Below are 20,729 nucleotides of genomic sequence, written 5' to 3' on the forward strand. Positions count from 1 at the left end.
CTCATTTTCCAAATTGGGGTGCTTTGTTGCAGCAGCACCAGGGAGAACAAGAGACACAGGCCCAGAAAGTGACTTTGTGTCCCTGCATACAGGTGAGCAAAAGCTCCAAGCCTGGAGCGACAAGTGCCTGCAACAAGCCTTCCTCCATCTGCGGCCAAGCATGGCAACCTTTAAGGTATCAAAGGATTTGGGAGATCTTTACAATATCTCCCCAACATGAGGGTCCTGCTGCCAATGTGCTCCATGTTGTTGAAAACCCAGGGTTGTGATTTAAACTGTAGCTGCTGAAAAAGAAATGATGCATCCTTCACCCTGATGGGCTTTTGCATCCCTTCACATGAGACCTTCCCAATTGTCTTCATCTGCATCTTGGGGCCACTCCTGCTTTTCTTGGCCATGGAAATACTGTCTTAGTTAAAACTCCAAGGAGAATTAAGAAGGGGTGTAGCATTAGAAATAAATTCACAAAACAGTGAATTGAGAAAAATTAAATTCTGGTGTAGATATTATGTTATGGTTTAAAGTGCACTTGCATAACTAAGGAATTTTCTAGTGGTTTGAAACTGCATCATGAAAAAATATGTGCTGAGCCACTGACTATGAGTTTCAGTCTTCTTACCTCCCTCCATTACAGCACAACTTCAAAAAATAAACAAACAAACAAACAAAAAATCCCAAATCCCACCCACATAGTTGCGTGTCACTTCATCTGGGGGTTCATGCATCTGACCTTGCTCAGCTCTGGGAGGTTTCATGCTGATGAAAATGGCTGTTGTCCCCACGTCTCCTCTCAGCTGGAGACTGTGCTGGTTGCTGCTGCCCCAGCTGCCTTTCCCCTCTCTCTCTGCTGAAGGGCTCCAGGAGCTTCATCCAGCCAGTGTTGCATGGAGGAGAGAGGCACAATCAGTCAAGTGGAGGCTGCACAAATTCATCTGGGTTGAGATTTGATTTAACATCAGCCATCTGGTGGAACAGGCTTGGCACAGAGCTGGTTGGCAACAGCTGAGCATAAGCCCAGGTGGGCAAGAAGCCAAGGACACCTGGCCTGGATCAGGAATAATGTGTCCAGTAGGACCAGAGCAGTGAACAACCCCTGTGCTGAGCACTCTTGAGGCCTCACCTTGGCCTCACCTCACCTTGGTGCAGTGTTCGATTCTGGGCCTCTCATGACAAGACAGACACTGAAGGGCTGCACCATGTCCAGAGAAGGAATCAGTGCTAGGGAAGAGCCTGGAACACAGGAGCACCTGAGGGGTCTGGGGGGGGGGGGCTCATCCTGGAAAAAAAGAGGCTCAGAGGGAACCTTCTTGCTCTCTACAATTCCCAGACAGAGTGCATCTAGGTGGGGGTCAGGCTTTGCTCCCAGGAAACAAGTGACACCATCTCTGAATATATTTAAAAGACTTGTAGATGTGGCACTTGGGGACATGGTGTAGTGGTGGACTTAGCATTTTTAAGTTAGTCACTGGACTCAACTGTAAAGGTCTTTTCCAATCTAAATAATACTGGGATTCTATCATCACCTCTGCTGTGCACCCTGGGTGTTTGGGGCTGCCACAGTGCTGCCTCAAACAGGGCTACCCAGTGTTCTGGGGCCAGAGGGTCACTTTCTTTGAAGCAATGTTGCTCTGGGTGTATCTATGACCTGTTTCATTTAAGTGGGCTCAAGCTGGAGCCAGGGAGTGAGTCCTGGCAGTGCCAGTGACCAGCCCGGTGGCTGCCAGGTTCTGCCCTGTGCTAGAGTAGTAACTAAAAATTGCAGCCTAATGAAGAACTGAAAGACACATGTAAAGGACTCAAACATGAAATAATGATGAAACACAAAAACAGATCAAAGCTTTTAATTTCACACTAAGTACTTCACTCTCATGCTCAGAAATTCTTATCAAAGACAGGCAGATGTCACTGCCTCCAGGGGTCTCAACTCAGAGCTTCCCGATTTGCATTTACTCCACAAATTTGCCTTTAACATCAGAGACCAACGATGTAATAGTAGCAGCAGGTTTTGCTGTGGCAAAGCCACATGCTGAAATTTAATAGCACTGCAGACCTGAGTAAGTGCCCATTTCCAGTGCCCATTAGGTGCTGTACAACTGTAAATGCAAATAAATCCCTGCACACATGCCACCAACCTTATGTATACTGGTAAGATGAATTACTATCAGGTAACACAAACATTTATTTCCATAGCAAAATACTAGAACAAGCCTTCCATTTTGGGCTCTATATTAGGCAGGAGAGGGTTTACAAAGTTTGTAAATAAATTGTGCTCCCAGACACACCAAGCCATGGGCTGGGCACCCACTCTTGTGGGGCTCTGCCTGTGTGAGTCTCCCTTCTCTCCAGATGAAGGTGGGGATTGCTGGGCTTTCATGTGAGGGGCTTTGCCTGGTTTTCTTTACCTCTCTGGTCATCAAATTCCTTTCCACAGTCAAAAGCTCACTTAACCAATGACACAAGTAATTAGTTCATTGGAAATAGCATTGCAAGGGCCAGCTGGGAGCAGGGCAGGGTCCCCAGGGTGGTGGGACTCCCTACCATCAAAGCTGCAAGGAGCCAGGGATGCAGCACAGGCTATTGTGCTCCTGAATTTTGGAAAGTGAGGTTGCACAGGGCAGTGCTGGGTCATGGGGACAATTCCTCGGCTGCCAGCAGAGGTCCAGATGAGTTGTTTTCTGCAGCAATGCTGACACAGCCACCCGATGCCAGCCCAAAGGGGAAGGTTGGGAAGACTTTGTTACTGAGCTCAGCTAACAGCCTAGAAAAATAAATTGTACTCTAAATCTTCTTGAAGAGAAGAAAGCAATATCCCATATGTTATGGCCTAATAATAATTCTAGTGATGCCACAGAAGTGCATCTTCAAAGAAAACTGCAGAAAATGAGTGCTGAACTAAAACCTGGGGTGCTTCCCCTGATTTGGTAGTGCTTACAAGGGTCTCCCCAGGGCCCTGCTGCCTTAAGCTCATGATGAACATGAAGTTGACTCCCTTTGAACCATCCTGACCTGTTCACCAGCTGTTAGCACCGAGCTGTGCATTGTAGGAGATCACGAGATCCTTCAGGGGCTCAGGGCAAACACTTGGACTTCTGCTATGCTGGAAAGGGCATAGACTTGCTTTTCTCTGCCCAGACAGAGAGAAATCACTGCCCCCAAGTCATGGCTGTTCAGGGCTGTTAGAGCCCCCTTTGAGGTATTTCAAAGACGTGCAGATGTGGCACTTGGGGACATGGGTTAGTGGTGCCTCGGCAGTGCTGGTGGAGCAGCTGGAGGTCTTTTCCAAGCTAAACAATTCTGTGATTTTATGCTAATCGGAGCTTCAGTTTCCTTAGTTGAATCATCTTTTCCTGCACTTTACTAGTGTTGTCCTTCACAACTCCTGCAGGGAGGAAGAACCACCTCTCCATCTCTGCACTATCCATCATCTTCAGTGCCATGGTACAACAAGGTTTCCTATAAGGAAATCACTTGATTTCTAATGCAGCCTCAAAAAAATTGTCTTACAAGATGGTGCTTCCACAGCCAAGTCTGCAATGATAGCCATGGATGCAGGACATATGGTGACTATAGAAAATACAGCTGTCATGATGGGAGTAGAGTCCTGTTAACTTTCAAGCGGTAATTACATGGAGAAGTTGTAGTATTGTGACATGGGGAGAATGGGGAGTTTATCCAGGCTGGCTGTCAGGGCTTGTGAGAGAGCTCTACAAAGCCTCTCATCATTTTCATCCTCTCATTTATATTATTTCGTAAAAGCTCTTTTGGTGTGTAAGACACTGATATTATCTTACTGAATTTTAAGTTATTTTGTAATGGAACAAGTTTGTTTTGTCCTTGCACTGTAGCCACTTACTGGGCTGGCAGCATGTACTCTGCACCCTGGAAGGCTTTTGCTGCAGCACTGCCTGAGAGATCAGCCAAAAGCCAAAGACAGGAAAATAAAAATTTAATCAAGCGTCTGAATAGAATGTGAGAATAAGAATCGAATGTAGGCCTGCTAATCCTTCTTAAAGCATGGAAGCCATTTGTGATAGTTCAACATCTTGTTTGTTGTTCTGCAGCAGCATTAATTACTCCATGCAGATGAGACTGAGAGCATTTGGTGGCCCATGGCTGCTGGTGTTTGGTAGCTCAGTAAGAATGAAGGAGTTCCTGTACTGGGAGGGAAGGGGGGAAGGGAAGCAAGACCCCTCTACAGCCCCTAACATAGAACAAGGCAGCCACAGACAGCGGCCTGTGCCTTGCTCAGCTCTGTGCATGTGCTCAGAGTGGAGAGCAATGCAGCCTGATGTGATACTGTGTCTATTCTCAGCAGAGCTATTAAATACAACATTAGCATTAGTGGACATCAGCTGGGGCTGCACTGGGAGATGTGGAAAGAAAAAGATCATCCTAACTTCTTTTCCCCTTCATCACAACAAGTGTTGTGTTTTAGAGATATAAACACTCAATCTAGTTCTGAGAAGCATAATCATCTTTCTGCTTCAGAGGTGGAGGAAACCCAGTCTAGGGAATTACACTCACTCAGATGCTTTAATTTGAAACTTACCTGCAACTCCAAACCTCCTGCAGTTTCAGGTAAGTTTATTCAGCTGCAGAACAGCCCTGAGAGCCTTAGATCATTCCTATACCTACAAAATCCCAGTGGGATTGTGTGCACAGGCTGCTGACAGGCTGCAGATGAAGAAGGATGCAACTGGCAATAGACAGAGGACACAGCTTTGAAGGGGTGGGAAATATGTGGGAAAAGAAGTAAGATGACACTGGCAGGTGAAATGGTGAAGAACACGTTTCTTTGGATGCTTTTGAAATAGAAAAGCTAAATTCCTTACTATAGCCATTATTATTTTTAGATCTTTGGATCAAGAAATTCCTGGGTGAAGTATCAGATATCCACCCATCCAAAGACTCTTCCATGACTTGATGCAGAAATCTAGTTCAGACATTAAAGATGATGCAGTTTAGTGCATTTTACAGCTGCTTTTTATTGTCCCACTAATTAAGGGGGCAATTTTCATGACAGATGAGTAAGAGGCTGTAAACTGCTTTTGTGGGCAATTAAAGGTTGAAGTGCAGAAATAACTTCAGAAATAACTTGAGAGTACAACTCAGTATTGGGGAATACAATCCATGTAATGAAGAAAAAATATATATAAATCCTGATTTTATATCAGGCTTGAGGATCTTGGCATTAGTATCTGGCCTGGCAGTAGCTTAAATTAGTCTGGTTTTAAGGACTGAAGCAAAAGAAAAGAAAGCAGGCAGCAGAGCAAGCTGTGTTTCAGAGAAGCACATTTCCATGCTGCAGTTTTGCCCCACCAAATATTTGGGTCAGGGATCAGGTCCAGCTACTCCCAACAAGAGGCACAAGCTCTAACCTGTGAGTGATGAGCTGATGCTCTGGGGACTAGAGAGACAAGGCAGGAGAGAAGTTACCACACCAAGAGTGCACCAAGAGAAATCAGGGCCATGCAAAAAAAAGTCAGTGTTAATGATCAGTCACTTCCCCCGGTTCCAGTAAAATTCCCTCCTTATCCCTGGCAATAATTGCAACACCATATGCGGAAAGGTGACACCATCTCAGAGGTCCATGAATGGGAAGCAGCAATGCTTGTTTCCCTGGCTCTGGAGCACTGCAGAGCCTGCCAGAGCCAGAGCTGGACCCTCGATGAGTCCGGAATTCTGTGGCTCAGAGGGACACAGGCAGCTTTTTAGAAGAATGTCACGATTTCTGGAAGAACTGCAACAAAACTAGTCTTTTAAGAAGGCACTTGTATTTTTTTGTTATCATGTTCCAGCAGAAATAATTTTTTCAGTAAGCTAATTTTTTTTTCCTTTGGCAACTATTCTAGAGAGGAGCAGCCAGGCTAATAGGTCTATGGTCCTATTGTGTACAATTACCACAGCTTTCCTAGCACTAAAGACATCAGTTAGGAAGAAACATGAGAACTCATGTACCAAATCAAAACACTTTTCCCTCAGAGTGACATTTTTGGTGACAGCTCTTAGGTGCCAATCAACCCACTGGGGAAAAAGGGCTTTTTTCCTCGTTGTCTCCAGCCCAGTTCACCGTACAAATCACCAACCCTCAAGGCAGTCTTTTCTCAAGCAAGACCAAAGAGAGCATTTGTAGCACCTCACTACAATCTTCCATCGCTCTCAGATGATGCTGGAGGACACTGGAATCCTTTGCAACATTCCACACACCGAAATGGCTTTCCAGGATGTGCATGGATAAAGACAAAAATTAAACTCTTCAGATTGTGCAAATGAGCATTGCTCCATCAGGAAAGGCAGAACACCTTTCACACCCCAGCCATGTGTATTGAATACAGGATTTACCACTTCTCACAGTCATACCTTTGACTTCAATGGAGATGTTCCTGCTCAAAACAGGGCATGTTTGCTTCTGACTTGTCTTGGTAATTGAAAACCTGTTAAAATGAAGAGGGTATGAACAGGAACACTACAAGCCAGTAAAGCTTGGACTGAACGTGAGTTCTCACTTCAAAAATTCCAGGTGCTGGCAGTAACTCTCCTTCACCTTCTTCCCCCACATCCCAGCACCCCCATGGCCTCTCAAAAAGTGAGTGTTGCCAAACCTACATTTTCCACAACTGGGAATACAAACCAGTCAGGAAATGAAAGGGGGGATGTGTGATTGTACAACCAATCCCATTAAATGTCCAACTTGCTACCTAAGTACACATTGATCACGCAAATAAAATATCGTGAGCTTTTCTATTATTAGTTTCCTCATGGGTGGATTAAAGTTTATACGGCTCTGAGAGATTCTGTGATGGATGCCATTCAAGGATTGCAGCACACCCAGATGATCATCTGCACACATGTAAGTGATATTCATTTATGGAAGCTTTTTTGTAAGAACTGCAAAGGCCCTCCTCGGTTCATGGCATTGTTCAATCTTCTTACGTTTCTTCATAGATTCAGGGTAGAAAAGTATTCCCTTTCCCCTTTGGTGCTTGTTGATAGAGGTGTCCTGATAATCAGACTAAGCTTGGGACCAATTTTCAACTCTTAACAGCTCAGTAAACTAAAATGCTTAGGCAATTTATTCTCTATATACTGTCAGCTAGGTAAAACTTGATTTCTCCTTTCATTACTGCATTTTGTTGTTTTAAACTGAAATCCAGCATGTGTGTTTTCAACAGATTATCTCCATAATCACTTTCTTTTTGCTATGGAAATGATCTGAAAATTGTTCTTTGATACGAGAGAAGAGTTCACAAGGCCACACTGTACAAAAGCTTGAATCGTGCAATTATCATTTGTAAAGAGAAACTGTTATCAAAGTAACTGCAGGGGACACCTCCAGGACTCCTCTTAGAGTCAGGAAATTTGAAACATATATTTCTCTAACATGAACCCTTCTGAATAATTCATGTGAGCTGATTTAATGCCATAGTTAAGTCTGGCACTCGGGACAGAGATTGGGGGGTTTTGCCATAGATGGAGGATTTCATCAGTTCCTCTAGGACTGCGGGACAGAGCTGGGGTCTCATCACTAGGGATTTGTACCCAGGTGCCTTTAGTTGGGTAGCGTCCATTCCCCGTGATCGGCAGCCTTGTAGGGAAAGGCTGGGGTGGAGGTGAGTCCCTTCCTGTTTTTGCCCAGACTGCCTGCTGGGGAGGCAGGAAGGCAAAGGGGAGCAGGAGCCCCTGTCCCCCATCACTCTGCCCCCAGCAGAGCTAATGGCAATCAGAACCAGAGCTTCGGGTTTTCTTAAGCAGCATCAAATGACCCACACTGGGATAACAGATGTTATCTGTTCTTTAAAGAAAGAAGGCACCCTGACATGAGAGAGCACCATTTTGTTCTTCATTCACTAAATGAGAGGAGCTATAAGTCGATGGGAAATGGTAATTTACAAAGCACTAAGAGGAAGACCTGGCATTTAGCATGTGACCAGTACTGAAAGAAGGAGTCTGGTCTTAACTATCATCTTGGGTGTCCACAGGCAGGCAAACCAGCTGAAGGGATGCTTGTGGCTTGTATTTTTTCTTTGTGAAAGTAAAGGGGTTGGAGACAGCTGTGTACTGACAACTGCAGCTGGCAAATTCCTGTTGTCTCCTAACCTAGGAACTAAATCTATGTGGGAGCCCCCTATCTACCTCTGGGGACATTTTGAGCAAAGCTGACTTCAATGAACTCAGGATTTCAAACCACAGGATTCTGGTCTGTTACTTCCCAGGACTCTCATTCCCGTTATGCAACACAGCCTACAAGCCAAATGCCATATGGTGCTGCCAGATTTTTAAAAAAGGATATGAGGAAATGGAAAACAACCATTTTATAGGACTTACCAGTATTTAACCCCACAAAAGGGAACTTTTCTAATGCCAGGTGCTCCTTTATTTTTTTTACAGACAGTGAAACTAATGCATATGTATTTTGACCAAGGTCAGAGGGTGGCAAAATACTGTGGTTTTGTTAATTCCCAGAGGCCAAATTCCTCCCCTATCAAAACAGGATGCTGATGTACAGAACCAAGTTGCTGAGTAGTACTGAATACAACTATGTTTGGGTTTCAATACAAGGCTAGGAGGCTCTTACTCAGATGTAAAACTGATGAGTTGCAATACAAACCTATGATAGTTTTGTCCTTGGCACTCTCATTTTGCTGAACTGCAACAGCCCTGAATTCTTCTTAATTATTATCTTTGTATTCTGCCAGATTTTATATTTAAATCAGAGTCATCGGTGGTTATTACTTACAGATATTCAAAAGCCACACATTGTCTTTAAGACATTTGAGGAACTGGAGAAAGCACACAGCTGTGTCAGCAGAAGTTGACCCTAACCTATCTTGTTCTAAAGCCTGTATTTTTCAAATTGTAATCACTGCCTAATGCTGTAGATGACACCTACTGGGCAAATTAAGGTTGCACATTCAGCATTCCACAGCCTCCTGAATATTTGGTTTTCTGAGACAAGAACAAATCCTCTTCACCCTCTGTGATAAGATTTTGTTGCATTCTTCACACAGGCTGGCAATTTCCAACTGACAAGACGAAGGACAGAAGTACAAGTCCTCAACTCACTAAAACCCATGGGATAAAAAGTGGCTGTGTTTGCAGAGGAGAAGGTCCTCCTGAGACTATTACTGAAATCTAAATATTCCGTCGGTTTCATTAGCTCTGTACAGAAGCAGGAAGACCAGAGCATTAGAGAAAACACCACTTACCTTTTTTAACACTGGTTAATTTTCTTTTGCTCTACAGGCAACTATGATCATAACTTGTTTAAAATATGCCATTGCCAATCAGTGTTAAGCAATGAAATAGTAGGGTGTTAGAGTTCATTAAACACAAGCAATATTAATGGTATAGTTAGAAAGAAAACACTGAAATTCTCCCTTTATGTTGGCTAATTATTCACATTGGGACTAATAGCAGACTTTCAATGTGTAAAAATGATATTACCTCTCTGGTATATTATCTAAGTTGTTCTTACTGCTTTCTAATTTGAAATTTCTATCAATTCAATCTGCAAAAGCAATTGGGGGTACTCAAAGTTAGTCTATATTCTGTATTATGCATTCACTAATATAACTCCACTCATTAAAATTCCAAGAATTTAGAGGAAAACTCCAAGAATTTAGAGGATTGTTGCTCCTCATTTGAACTTACAAGAAAAAACTTTGACACACTTTGCATGTGCAGCCACAGTGATTAACTGCATATATTAGATATTTGGAAGCATAATTAGTTAGCCATCTGCCCAATTCAAATTTCACCTTTTATTCTTTGTGGTATTTGTCAACCTGATGTGCCACAATTGCCCACCCTCTTTGTGTAAAAGAAGATGCTTAAGTATATGGAAAAATAGTTCAAAAATGTTAATATCTTAAAAATTGATTCCACCTTTATTAACTTAATAGGGTAATTCCAAATAAACTTGTATTCAAATAAAAAGTAGAAAAGAAAAAAAATAAAAGGAAGATGTACATTGACAAGTGGTCCAGAAATTACCTCTGGCCATGCAGAAAATATTGTCACATAATAAGGTCTCCAGATCCCCAAAGAAATGACAGACTGGCATGCAGTGTCATGGGGTTTTATTACCGCAGGCCTGGGCACTAGGGTATATCACCGTGTCCCACAGCCATAGGGAGGAGGAGGAGAGAAGATCCAGCAGGCAGGAATTATACAGCAAGATTGATTGATTTAATTATTTTACAAACTCTTTTTTAGACTTTTTTCTTCATAGTCTAATTGGACAAAGGATCAGTCACCCCTTGGGGGTGATTGGCTAAAATCCTAAAACATCCATTGTCAAAATATTTTTCTACTAGACCATAAACAAGACTTTTCAAGGTTGCAGGTGGCTTGGTTGTTTACATTCCCTGCTACCTCTTCTGCGTGAGAGAAAAGTCTCTCACAGACTTAGAAAATAGCAAGAAAATCCTTGCTAGCAGCATTTTTGTATCTACAGGGTTTTTTAACATATCAATTTTTGTCAGCTGCTGAAGTTTACTAAGTGGATTCACTTTGACCTATTTGTCTTTGAATGTTCACGTTCATATTCTCCCCATGTGATGGGAATATGTGACACCGGTCTTGTCCCAACATCTTTGGTATTTGGAAAGATACAGAAACTTTACTCCATGTTAAAATTTTTTTTTGCAGGAGAGCCCTAAATATAGAGGTCTCATCCAAGAGACCTTTCCCTCAGGCAGCCTTATTCCATTTTCCCTTCTGAGAGCATTAAGGTAAGATCTCACCATGCACTGTTCGGAAATTGAATATATTCATGTAGAAATCTATCAGCAGTTCAGTGAAGAGATTCACGGGTACCAGAGCGCTCGGGGAGGTGGTTCCTTTCAATGGCCAAATCAAATTCAAACCAAAGACACAGGCCAGGCTGGATGCTGTCATTCTGTTATGGATGCTCTCCTGTGAAACCTGGCAAAACATAAACATGAATAGGTATATGCAGACAGGAGACAAGAGACAAGACATGATCCTATATGGAGGAGGAACCAATAAGAGGAGCAGACCCTGGCCATGCGTACATCACTGGTTTCTTACCCTCAGGGCTGACAAGGCAGCTCAGAGCAATGAGGGCACTGGAGGCTGTGTCCTTTAAGTATAACACAAGATCAAGCAAAAAGGCTGAATTTTTTCCTTGTGCTAGAAAATTAATTGTTTCCAATCTTTCTATCATAGAATCTATTGCTATCTCTGCTGGGGCAGGGAAAAACAGCATAAAGGAATTTAATCTGCTTCAGATGACATTAGCTCAAACAAGAGCCCTTCATACCACAGCAATGTAGCAAAAGCTAAGCTAGTGCCAAAATAACTGAAGAGGGGAAATGATAAGAACAAGGAGCACTGTTAACAAGGAGACACAGAACTAGGTATTACCCTGAAGGTATCTGGACAATGAAATGGTGTTTGTTTACTAAGAAATATGACAAGGCTGGGGGCTGCATTCTGGCCCTTGGTGGCTTATACAGGCTGCATTTACTCTGTAATATTGTACACTGGGGATCATGGACAAATTATGTTTTGGTGGTTCTTTCAGTGGAAAGTCTCTAAAATATCATGAGAGCTACAGCCCATCACACTGTATTTCCTATAGCACGAGGAAGAGCTGTACCCTAAGAAAGGTACCTGTGCAGGTTCGGGCAAATTTGGAGGAAAATATCCTGATAGAAAGCAGGTTACAACCACCCCTCCCCCCACCAGGTTCAGGAAAAAAATAAATTTTCCTCAAAGGAAACTGAAATAGATAAAAACTATTTATTTAACAAACACACCGGAAAAGGATAATGATGCTAAATAATAAAACCTCTAGCTCTGCTGAGAGAAACCTGGGAAAATTTCAGAGTCCTTCTGTAGTCTCTCTCTCCCCGTCCTTGTCACTGGGATGGGGTGGTGGGCCTACCTCCAGGGCCAAGGCCTCGGTGGAAAGTCCTCCCAATGTATTCTGATGTTGAAACCATCCAGCAGAGAAGAAGGGAAAAATCGGAGTCCCAGGAAAACAAAGTTCAACTTTCTGGAGGAAAAGGAGCTGAAAACCTGGCCGAAAGCTGGCTGGAAAGAAAGCAAGCCTGGGTGCTTCCTCCCACTCCCTCCGCTGCTGTTAGCAGCAAGAGGAATCTGTATCTCTGTGTCCTTGGAACATGAAAACAAACTGCAAAACTGCTTTGAAACTTTTGGTCGGGTTTTTTTCTCTTCTCAGGCTCAGTTTAAAGGCATAGAAAGGCACAAAATTAATTTCTGGGCATAGAACAGCAGTATGGGGTACACATCATAAAGTCACCCCAAGACAGTACCTTAAGTGTGCATAGGGCAGGTACTCTGGAATGGTACAAAGAGCATGTGGTATAGTACTGGAGGACAGTGGAGGCTGGAAGGAGCCAAACCTGTTGCAGTTGTATTCACCCAGTTTTTGGGAGTGCTCCTGACACCTTCCACTCCACAACTTGTATACAGGAGCTTCTTCAAGCACTACTTGAAATACACACGTCTTAATCCAGATGTTGCTTTGGAACGCCAATATTTCAGCTCAAAGCAGTACCACTGTGACTTGCTGTAGAGCTAGATTTAATTTTTTCTCTTCACATTAACTATTTCAAAGAATTTTCCCAACTCCAAGATTATACCATGTCTTCCCACCTGCAACCACTCTATAAACATTTCAAGGAGAGAGTCAACATTGAAAAAAAATACCCACAACACAACATGTCCTCTTAGAGAAAATCCTGAAGATAAAATGAAACAGTGATTTTATCAACTGAGGCAGACTTCACTAAGCCTTATCTGTGAGTCATTAATGGGGATGACTTAGGAGCTCAAGAGAGACATGGCAACGTTGCTTCATTCCAAAATATATAGCAATTCCTTCCTTAGTAGACGCAAGAAAAAGCGTGCAACTGAACTCTACACAATAATCTTCACCGGCTCACCAAAAGCTGCAAGCAAGGATACCTTGCCACACTACTGGTACTGACTTTACCCCTTTCCAAAGAAATCGGGCTTCCTACCATTTCAACTCCCTCACTACTCTCAGTGCCAGATTTCTTTCCCAAAGGTTATGAACATATCGACTCCATCTACACCACCACAAGCAGCTTATGTGTTCTTCCAGCACTAGATCCTGTAAGGATAGCATGCAGCTAGCCAACCTCTTCATGGGCTACCCCTCTGAATAACTGCAACCCAAAGCTACATTCTAGCTAAGAAATACAAAAGGCACATTCAGCATTTGGAATTAACTCCCTTGACTCCTTCTTGATTCCATCACAAAGTTAGTAGCCATCATTTCTGTTTCAATTGAAAATACATGCTCTGTCAATTTGATGAGCTAATAGAATTTTCCAGAGACCTAGATCATATCCTTGAAGCAATCATCTGAACATCACAGGAAAGGATCACTACAAAGAGCCCCACAGCTTCACTTTGTTAGGTTTTTTTCCCCCTTTCACTGAAACATATATAGAAAAATTATTAAGTAATGACAGCCTATATTGTAAGGAAGTAATTTATAGAGATAAAACTTGTATATTGCAAAAATCATCATTGGGAACAAACACTGAAGTTTTGGTGCCACATCACCAAATGCAAAACATGTATGTTCACTATCCCAGAATAATATTCAGCTCCTCCTAGAAAATTATGATGATTTTTGATACCACATACTTTCATCCTAGCACACTCATGGATTCATTTGGTGGCTGGACACAAGTGGTGTCCCCAGGGCTCAGTACTGAGGAAGGTCCTGTTTAATATCTTTATTGATGATCTGGATGAGGGGATTAAATGCACACCCAGTCAGTTCACAGAAGACACTGAACTGGGCAGGAATGTTGATCTGCTGCAGGGCAGGAAAGCTCTGCAGAGGGATGGGCTGAGGACAGTGGTCTGAGGTTCAACAAGACCAAGTGCTGGGTCCTGCCCTTGCATCAGACCAACCCCCTGCAGCAGCTCCAGGCTGGGGAAGAGGGGCTGGAAATCTGGGAAAAGGGGGTAGCTGGATATGAGTCCAGGTATGCCCAGGTGGGCAAGAGGCCAATGGCGCCTGGGCTGTCCTAGCCATGGTGTGGCCACAGGACCAGGCAGTAACTGTCCCCCTGTGCTTGCATTGCTGAGGCCACACCTTGAGTCCCAAGGGCAGTTCTGGGCCCTCATGACAAGAAAGACATTGAGTGGCTGGAGGGTGTCCAGAGAAGAGAATGGTGCTGGGGAAGGCTCTGAAGTACCAGAAGCAGTTGAGGGAGCTGTGGGGGCTCAGTCTGGAGAAAAGGAGGCTCAGGGGGCCCTTCTCACTCTCTACAACTCCCTGACAGGAAGGTGTAGCCAGCTGGGGGTTTGCTTCTTCTGCCATGTCTCAAGCAAAAGGACTAGAAGAAGTGGCCTCAATTTGTGCCAGTTAGAAAATAATTTTTCACTGAAAGAGTGACAGTGGTCAGACACTGGAATAAGTTGCCCGGGGGGTGGTGGAGTCACCATCTCTGAAAGCGTTCCAGAGGTGTCTAGATGTGGCACTTGGGACATGGTTTAGAGGTGATTATGGTGATGCTGCATTGATGGTGGGACTCGATCCTGAAGGTCTCTTCCAACCTTGATGATCCCATGATTCATGGATACCACAGGAGTGAAGCAGTCACTACACTACCTAATGAACTTAAACTGTGAAATACAGAGGGTAGAAACAGCCCTATTAGGTTTTAAAAATATAACAACATCCCCATCTCTTTGGTTGCTCAATTACAATGCTGAAAGGAACTCTGCAAAACACTCTCAACAGAAAATTACTAGATATTAAAACACCCCCACAAACTGACTGAAATTTAAGTTTCTACCACCGTCAGCTACTTTGCAGATGTGCCAACTGCTTCCATCTGCTCCATGAGTCATCTAATCCTTCCTAACATGCCCCATCATCTCCAGCCACCCTCAAGTTTTATTGAAGGTAATTACACTTTTCAGTTGGACAAGTGGTTGAGACAAAACATTAATTCAGAGCAATTTTTTCCAGCTTGAACTTGGTTTTAAATTTGCTCCTTTGGTTGCAGATCTGAAGCACAGCTCATGGGTCCCAAACCTTGTCCATTTTCTAGTTGGTCCAGGTTTGACAATTTGAATTTGGCAAGTTTTTGCAATGGTTCTTTCAGGAAAGTCATCCACCCTTCCCCCACATGAGGCATGACTGCAGGGACAGAAGTCAGCAGCAGGTAGGGAAAATGTAAGCCTCTACAGACTATCCTGCTTCTTCAGCCTTAGACTGTCATGGAAAAATACAATTACAGCATTCTTCTAAATGGTTTCTGGCTTCAGAACTGGGCACCTGTAGCCCTCAGAGTGCTTTGCCAAGAATTCTTCTTTGCAAGGAGACTTCTTTGAGCCCTTTAAGTTTGCATGTGCATTCATAAATCCACTCCACTGCCAGTGCAATGCAGGGCCTGTGCAATACAAGCACTAGTGCACACTCATCTCTCCTGCAATCAGCTGAGCAAGCACAGACATGTTTCACAGGCATTATTCAGGGACTAGCTTGTGAAAACTGGTCTGTCTTTGCCCTCTTGCTCCCGGTTGCCCATTTCTGCAAATGGACCTCAGTCCACTGCAGCTTCAAGAAGACCCTGCAAATCCTTCTCTAGCAGCCAGGTGGACTGCAAATTAGAGATGGGACGGTTTATACCTTTCACCACTGGGCTCATTACTGGCAAAATCACTACTAATCTAAAGTTAAAGAACTTGGACCTATTTTTTAAATTCAAGTCTGTTACTTCTGTACAAGTTGTACTGTCTTGCTGTAGCACTCTTGGATTACACTGTTTCATGAAGCAAGAGGGTTGAGACTGCAGAGAAAATAGGGATTTTTTTTTCTTCTTTCACAAGCCTGTATCAAACTTGGAGTGTTCAAAACCTGTATCTAGTGATTATATTTCACCCCACTTTATGAAATTGCTACAAGTACCTTTTGCACCACCCAAGACTCAGCTCAAGGAAGAATTAAATTGCCTCTTATATGTAAGGCAGAAGGTTGTGCTTGCAGATAAAAACTGGGATTATTGTTAAAGTATGAATTGTGGAAGCTTGTGCAGCACACCAGTCTGCAGTGACTAGAAATCTCTAGCTCTGAGAAAGTTTCATGTTCCCCTGACCCTTCCAAATGCAAATATACCCTGAGATATTAAGTAAGAAAACCCATAGATCAGCAAAAATTGCAGATCTGAGCACTAGTATCACTTGATGCTGTGCTTGACATAACAAGGCCTACTTAAAAGTAATGCTATATTCTGTTGCCCAATTACAGAAAATATTGTGTGGTACTTTTGCACACCTCATTAACATATCAAGAGCTCAGCTCTTAAGAAGTGCATTAAGATGATGCATCTACTACTGGAACAAAGTAGTAGATTCATAACTTACGCGATTCATAACGCTGAGGAGATATATCAGCTGCTAAAATAATAGCAAATGACATGAGGATTTCCTTAATAGCTTTAGAGATCAGCTAGGCAACAGTAAATGAAAATGTGAGTGTTACAGCAACTGCTGGTTATAGTGATGTTTTTATCCAATAATCTTGCTTTTTGCTAGTATTTTGATGGAAAAAGGGATTAAATACACTTGATTCTGAAATACACTGTTGGCTAGAATATGGCAAACATGACTGTAGCTCAAGAAGAGCTACTGAGGGCCAATTACCTCACTGGTGAAAATCAGTATCATTCCCCAGACATGATTGCTGCGGTGGGCTCTTAGGGCTTTTGAAGGACAGACCATTTGCTTTAGGTGACAGCTACACCACGACCCTTCATTTCAGGCACCTACGTTTGAAAACTGCAGTCTGAAAAAGGCGATGCATTGGATAAGGTAGAAGGAAGGGAAATGTGCAGCCCTGTGACTGTCTTTTTCTGCACAGCCAAACTATGCCACAAGGCTGAATGTAGAACTATTCAACAGCTGATGTTCCCCAAACCCTCAGACTTGCGGGTTTTCCAGAAATGGGTTAAAAGAGATCAGCAAATCAAAAAGTAGGACAGAAGACATTTGATTAAATTTATCCTGAAACATTAAAAAATCCTTGCAAAATCCTTGCATTCTAAGTTTTTCATTTAACACTAGTAATGAATGGCTATTTTAAACAGGAAAATGCTATTTTAAAGATTTAATACAAAATATTTTTCTGATGGTTGTTCTAAAGCTTATTAATATTTATATAATTTTCTAAAATAACACTAATTTATTTGGTGTTCTAGTTGCCCAAGATCTATACTTCAGGGAAAACAGGTGACTTCACCTATGTTTTCTCCAGCACCCAAAATTACACAACCACTATTTTCATGCTTTTTTCACACCAAAATAGGGAAAAATCCCACAAAACTAAATAAAAAACAACATACATTGTGAATGTGGAGTTGAAGGAACAGGACTTGTAAATATACCAGTGCCAGCACAGTTCATTTAAATGTGCACAGTAGTTTTCATGACATCTAAAGAATTTCATAGTGAAGGGATGGCCAGACTATGGCTTATCACAGCTGGAGGGTTCTGTACCCCAAGTTCAGTCTACTAAAAAGTACTGTACAACCACCTCACCAGACTATTTAAACTATTCAGTTTTCCCTTCTATGGAGATGTTAAAGTTTGAATTTACAGGAGCAGATTTAGAAATAAAATTATTTTGAGAATTTTGCCCATACTCACCATATGGAGAAAGCATATCAGATATTTCAGAACAACATAATTGTGTTCAGGAAGTCCTTGAATGATTTGTTTGCATCTGGTGGCTCGTAAACAGCTCTCCACACCTGCAATGTCAAAGTCATTCTTAACTCTGAAGCACCACAATATTACCAAGAAATAACACTGTATTTATATCTGCTGGAATTACTTTATATCCATCTGAAAGACTGACCACTCTACTAACCACGACCACAGTGACAGTGAGGGTTATTCCTTTGAATGCCTCTGTCACATTTTGTATTATTATGTATCTGGCTAAGACTAATGTCTAGAGTATTTCCTCAATGCAGTGAAACAGCCAAAATATTTTTTTTCACCACAAGACTTTCAAAGGTCTTGATTTGAATCTCCTTATCTCTCCATGCACTGAATTGAGACATCTACTTTTTATTATCTGGTTTTATTCTTGCTGAGACATAGTCCTGCTCAAAGTGCTATTTTGGTAATCTACTAACTGAAAAAGAAACACTTTTGTCACTCTGCAGGAAATTCTTTTGTCATGGCAAAGAATTTATGAGATGGCCATCTGAGTGGCTGAGAATTTTCTAGAGATGAACCTAAGCAGGTTCATTTCTACAGATAGGCAAAACCAGATCTGGACCCCAAATTTCTTGCATCATCTAGACAGTCCAGGTGAGAATTACACTGACATTCATATTTCAGATACTGTACCAAGTGACTCTTTTTTTTCCCCCCCGGGATACTGTAATTATTTTAGTACTGTAAGTTTAACGCCAAATTGGAGGAAGATCTGATGATGCTAATCATGCCAAACCTAAAACAGCCCACTTTTTCTGCATCTGTTGTATTTATCTCTCTCTCCCTGAGAGTTCTGCACATGGATGTGTGTGTATGTACAAAATTTCAGCATGTTAACTGTTCTTAAAGCACTGAACGAAATGCATGAAGCTTTACTGCGATAAACTGTGGTGACATTTTTCCCACTGCAAAACTATCAGTTATAAAACACACTAGTCTGTGTTCCAAGAAGTTTTTTTGTCAGCCTCCTGCAGAATAAATAATGCAGGAAGTGTAGCAATCCTGGGTAAAAGAAATCTTGCTTGCAGTTTTCATGACCAAAGGTCATGAAACTTTTATAATTTTTTTATGTTTATAAGCTTTTAATATAAGTTTATAAACATTTAATAAGTTTATTAATCACATTTATAACGTTATTTTATTTATAAGTTTATAAGCTTATAATATTTTATGCTTATATATTTATACATACTCTCTCTATATATAATTAAATATTTCTATACTTAAACTTATAATCTTTTTATAAACTTCAAGGTTTTATTAATTTTTAAGTCTGTCACTCAGCTCATTTATTTCACAGCTCCCACCAATAACACTTAAAAAAATTCAAGTAAGACAGTAAATAGAAAAGTTTCACTACCATTTCAGACTGCTGTAAAGCAGAAAAAGTACTGTATTTCTGGGTTTTCAGGTTAAGATATGTAATAGATGCATCACACACACACACACACACACACACACACACACACACACACTTCCAGAAGACAGAACGAGAATTTTCAAATCATCCCAAGACAGCTGTCTGTGATTACACCTCTTCAAATCTTCCTTCTGCACTTTATTCACAGAGAAGGTACCTTTGCTGTGGTCCAGCTTGGCTTTCAAGCTTAAGATCTTTGAAAATTGGAATATCACCACAGCATCAGTAAAAGACAGCAGACATCACACTGCATGCACACAAGAAAGCCCAAGGAGTAATCCTTTTATACTCCACTTTCCAAAATATTTTGTCAAAATTGAAAACACAAGTAAACAACAATAACATGGGATGAATGTTTCACAGGCACTTTGCCAAGCAAAACCTTCCACTGTTCCTAGACAATGCACTGCCCTCAGATTATTTTCAGACTTGTTCACATTTTTTACTCTCTCACAAAGTAAAAATATCACACCCAGAAAGTCAGGACAAGATTAATTCAGTAAAAATTAGCATTTATACATTCATTTTCCAAATTTCCCCGATTCTTTCTAGTTCTGAGTGACTATCCTTAGTCCCTCAATTTCTACCACCTTTCTGTGAACAGACCTGTTCTTCAGAATGCCCTGAGATATTGTGTGAACAGATGAATCCTTCATTTGGAAAATGCGTGCTCCTGACTGGAGGCCCCCTGGGTTTCCTGCTAGCTTGGCTATAGCCTGGATGGCAAAATCTCATTCTCCGTATGTAGGTGCTAACTCCCAGATATTCTGGGATCTCAGCTGTTCCAGCCCCATGCATTAAAGGGCATTATAAATTCCTACTCCCTGACAAAGGCTACATAATTAAAGTTTTATAATTCATAGATTTAGATCCTTTATTCCCCAGGATGTTTTCCTACGGAATAGTTGCAATGAAAAAATCTAACTAAACCAAACAACAACAACAAAAAAAAAAACAGCAACAACAACAAAAAAAAACCAGAAATAACAACAACAACCCCCCAAAAAACCCAAAAAAAAAAAAAACACCACCCCGAGAAACCCCCCTAAAAAAAAATCCCAAGAAATATATAAATATCTATAACCATATAAATATCATATAACCATCTTGCCCGTTTCTCGCGCTTTCACGTGTCAGAGGAAAATAACTTTAAGGGATGGGACTATGCAACTACACGAATTTGTTGTTTAAAATAACAAACGCATCAGTCGAGGCGTGAGATTTTACAACACATACGAGTAATGGCGACTAGTCACAAGATTTAGGGTTACATCGTAATTTATAACTTTCTAATCCAATAGATACTTAAAACGACACTTTGTTTTAGATTAATGACCTATCACCTGTGGCACTTCTCACTGCAATGCAGCTATGTCTTGACCAATAACTTCTCATGTCACGTACACACAGATGTCTCTCTTATACCATCCACTTTCTTAACTTAAACTATATAAAATCACACTATTATATTTTAAAACCCTTCACCAAAACACCCAGTGTACAATTTTACTTATAATGATAGGAACACAAGTTTGTAATCCTGTTG

The 20,729-nt window shown here is 41.7% G+C and overlaps 1 protein-coding gene across 1 annotated transcript in view; it reads right to left on the reverse strand.

Moving 5' to 3' along the window:
- Positions 1–9,891: 9,891 nt before the first annotated feature.
- Positions 9,892–20,729, reverse strand: part of ARHGAP8 (Rho GTPase activating protein 8) — a 71,221-nt gene continuing 60,383 nt past the window's right edge. The window contains 2 exon segments of the mRNA XM_069003781.1: positions 9,892–10,926; positions 17,686–17,789. Of these exon segments, the coding sequence (XP_068859882.1) occupies positions 10,729–10,926; positions 17,686–17,789 (302 nt within the window). The 3' untranslated portion in view covers positions 9,892–10,728.

The sequence above is a fragment of the Aphelocoma coerulescens genome, chromosome 1A (genome assembly GCF_041296385.1).
Source record: "Aphelocoma coerulescens isolate FSJ_1873_10779 chromosome 1A, UR_Acoe_1.0, whole genome shotgun sequence".
In the NCBI taxonomy this organism is placed as follows: domain Eukaryota; kingdom Metazoa; phylum Chordata; class Aves; order Passeriformes; family Corvidae; genus Aphelocoma; species Aphelocoma coerulescens.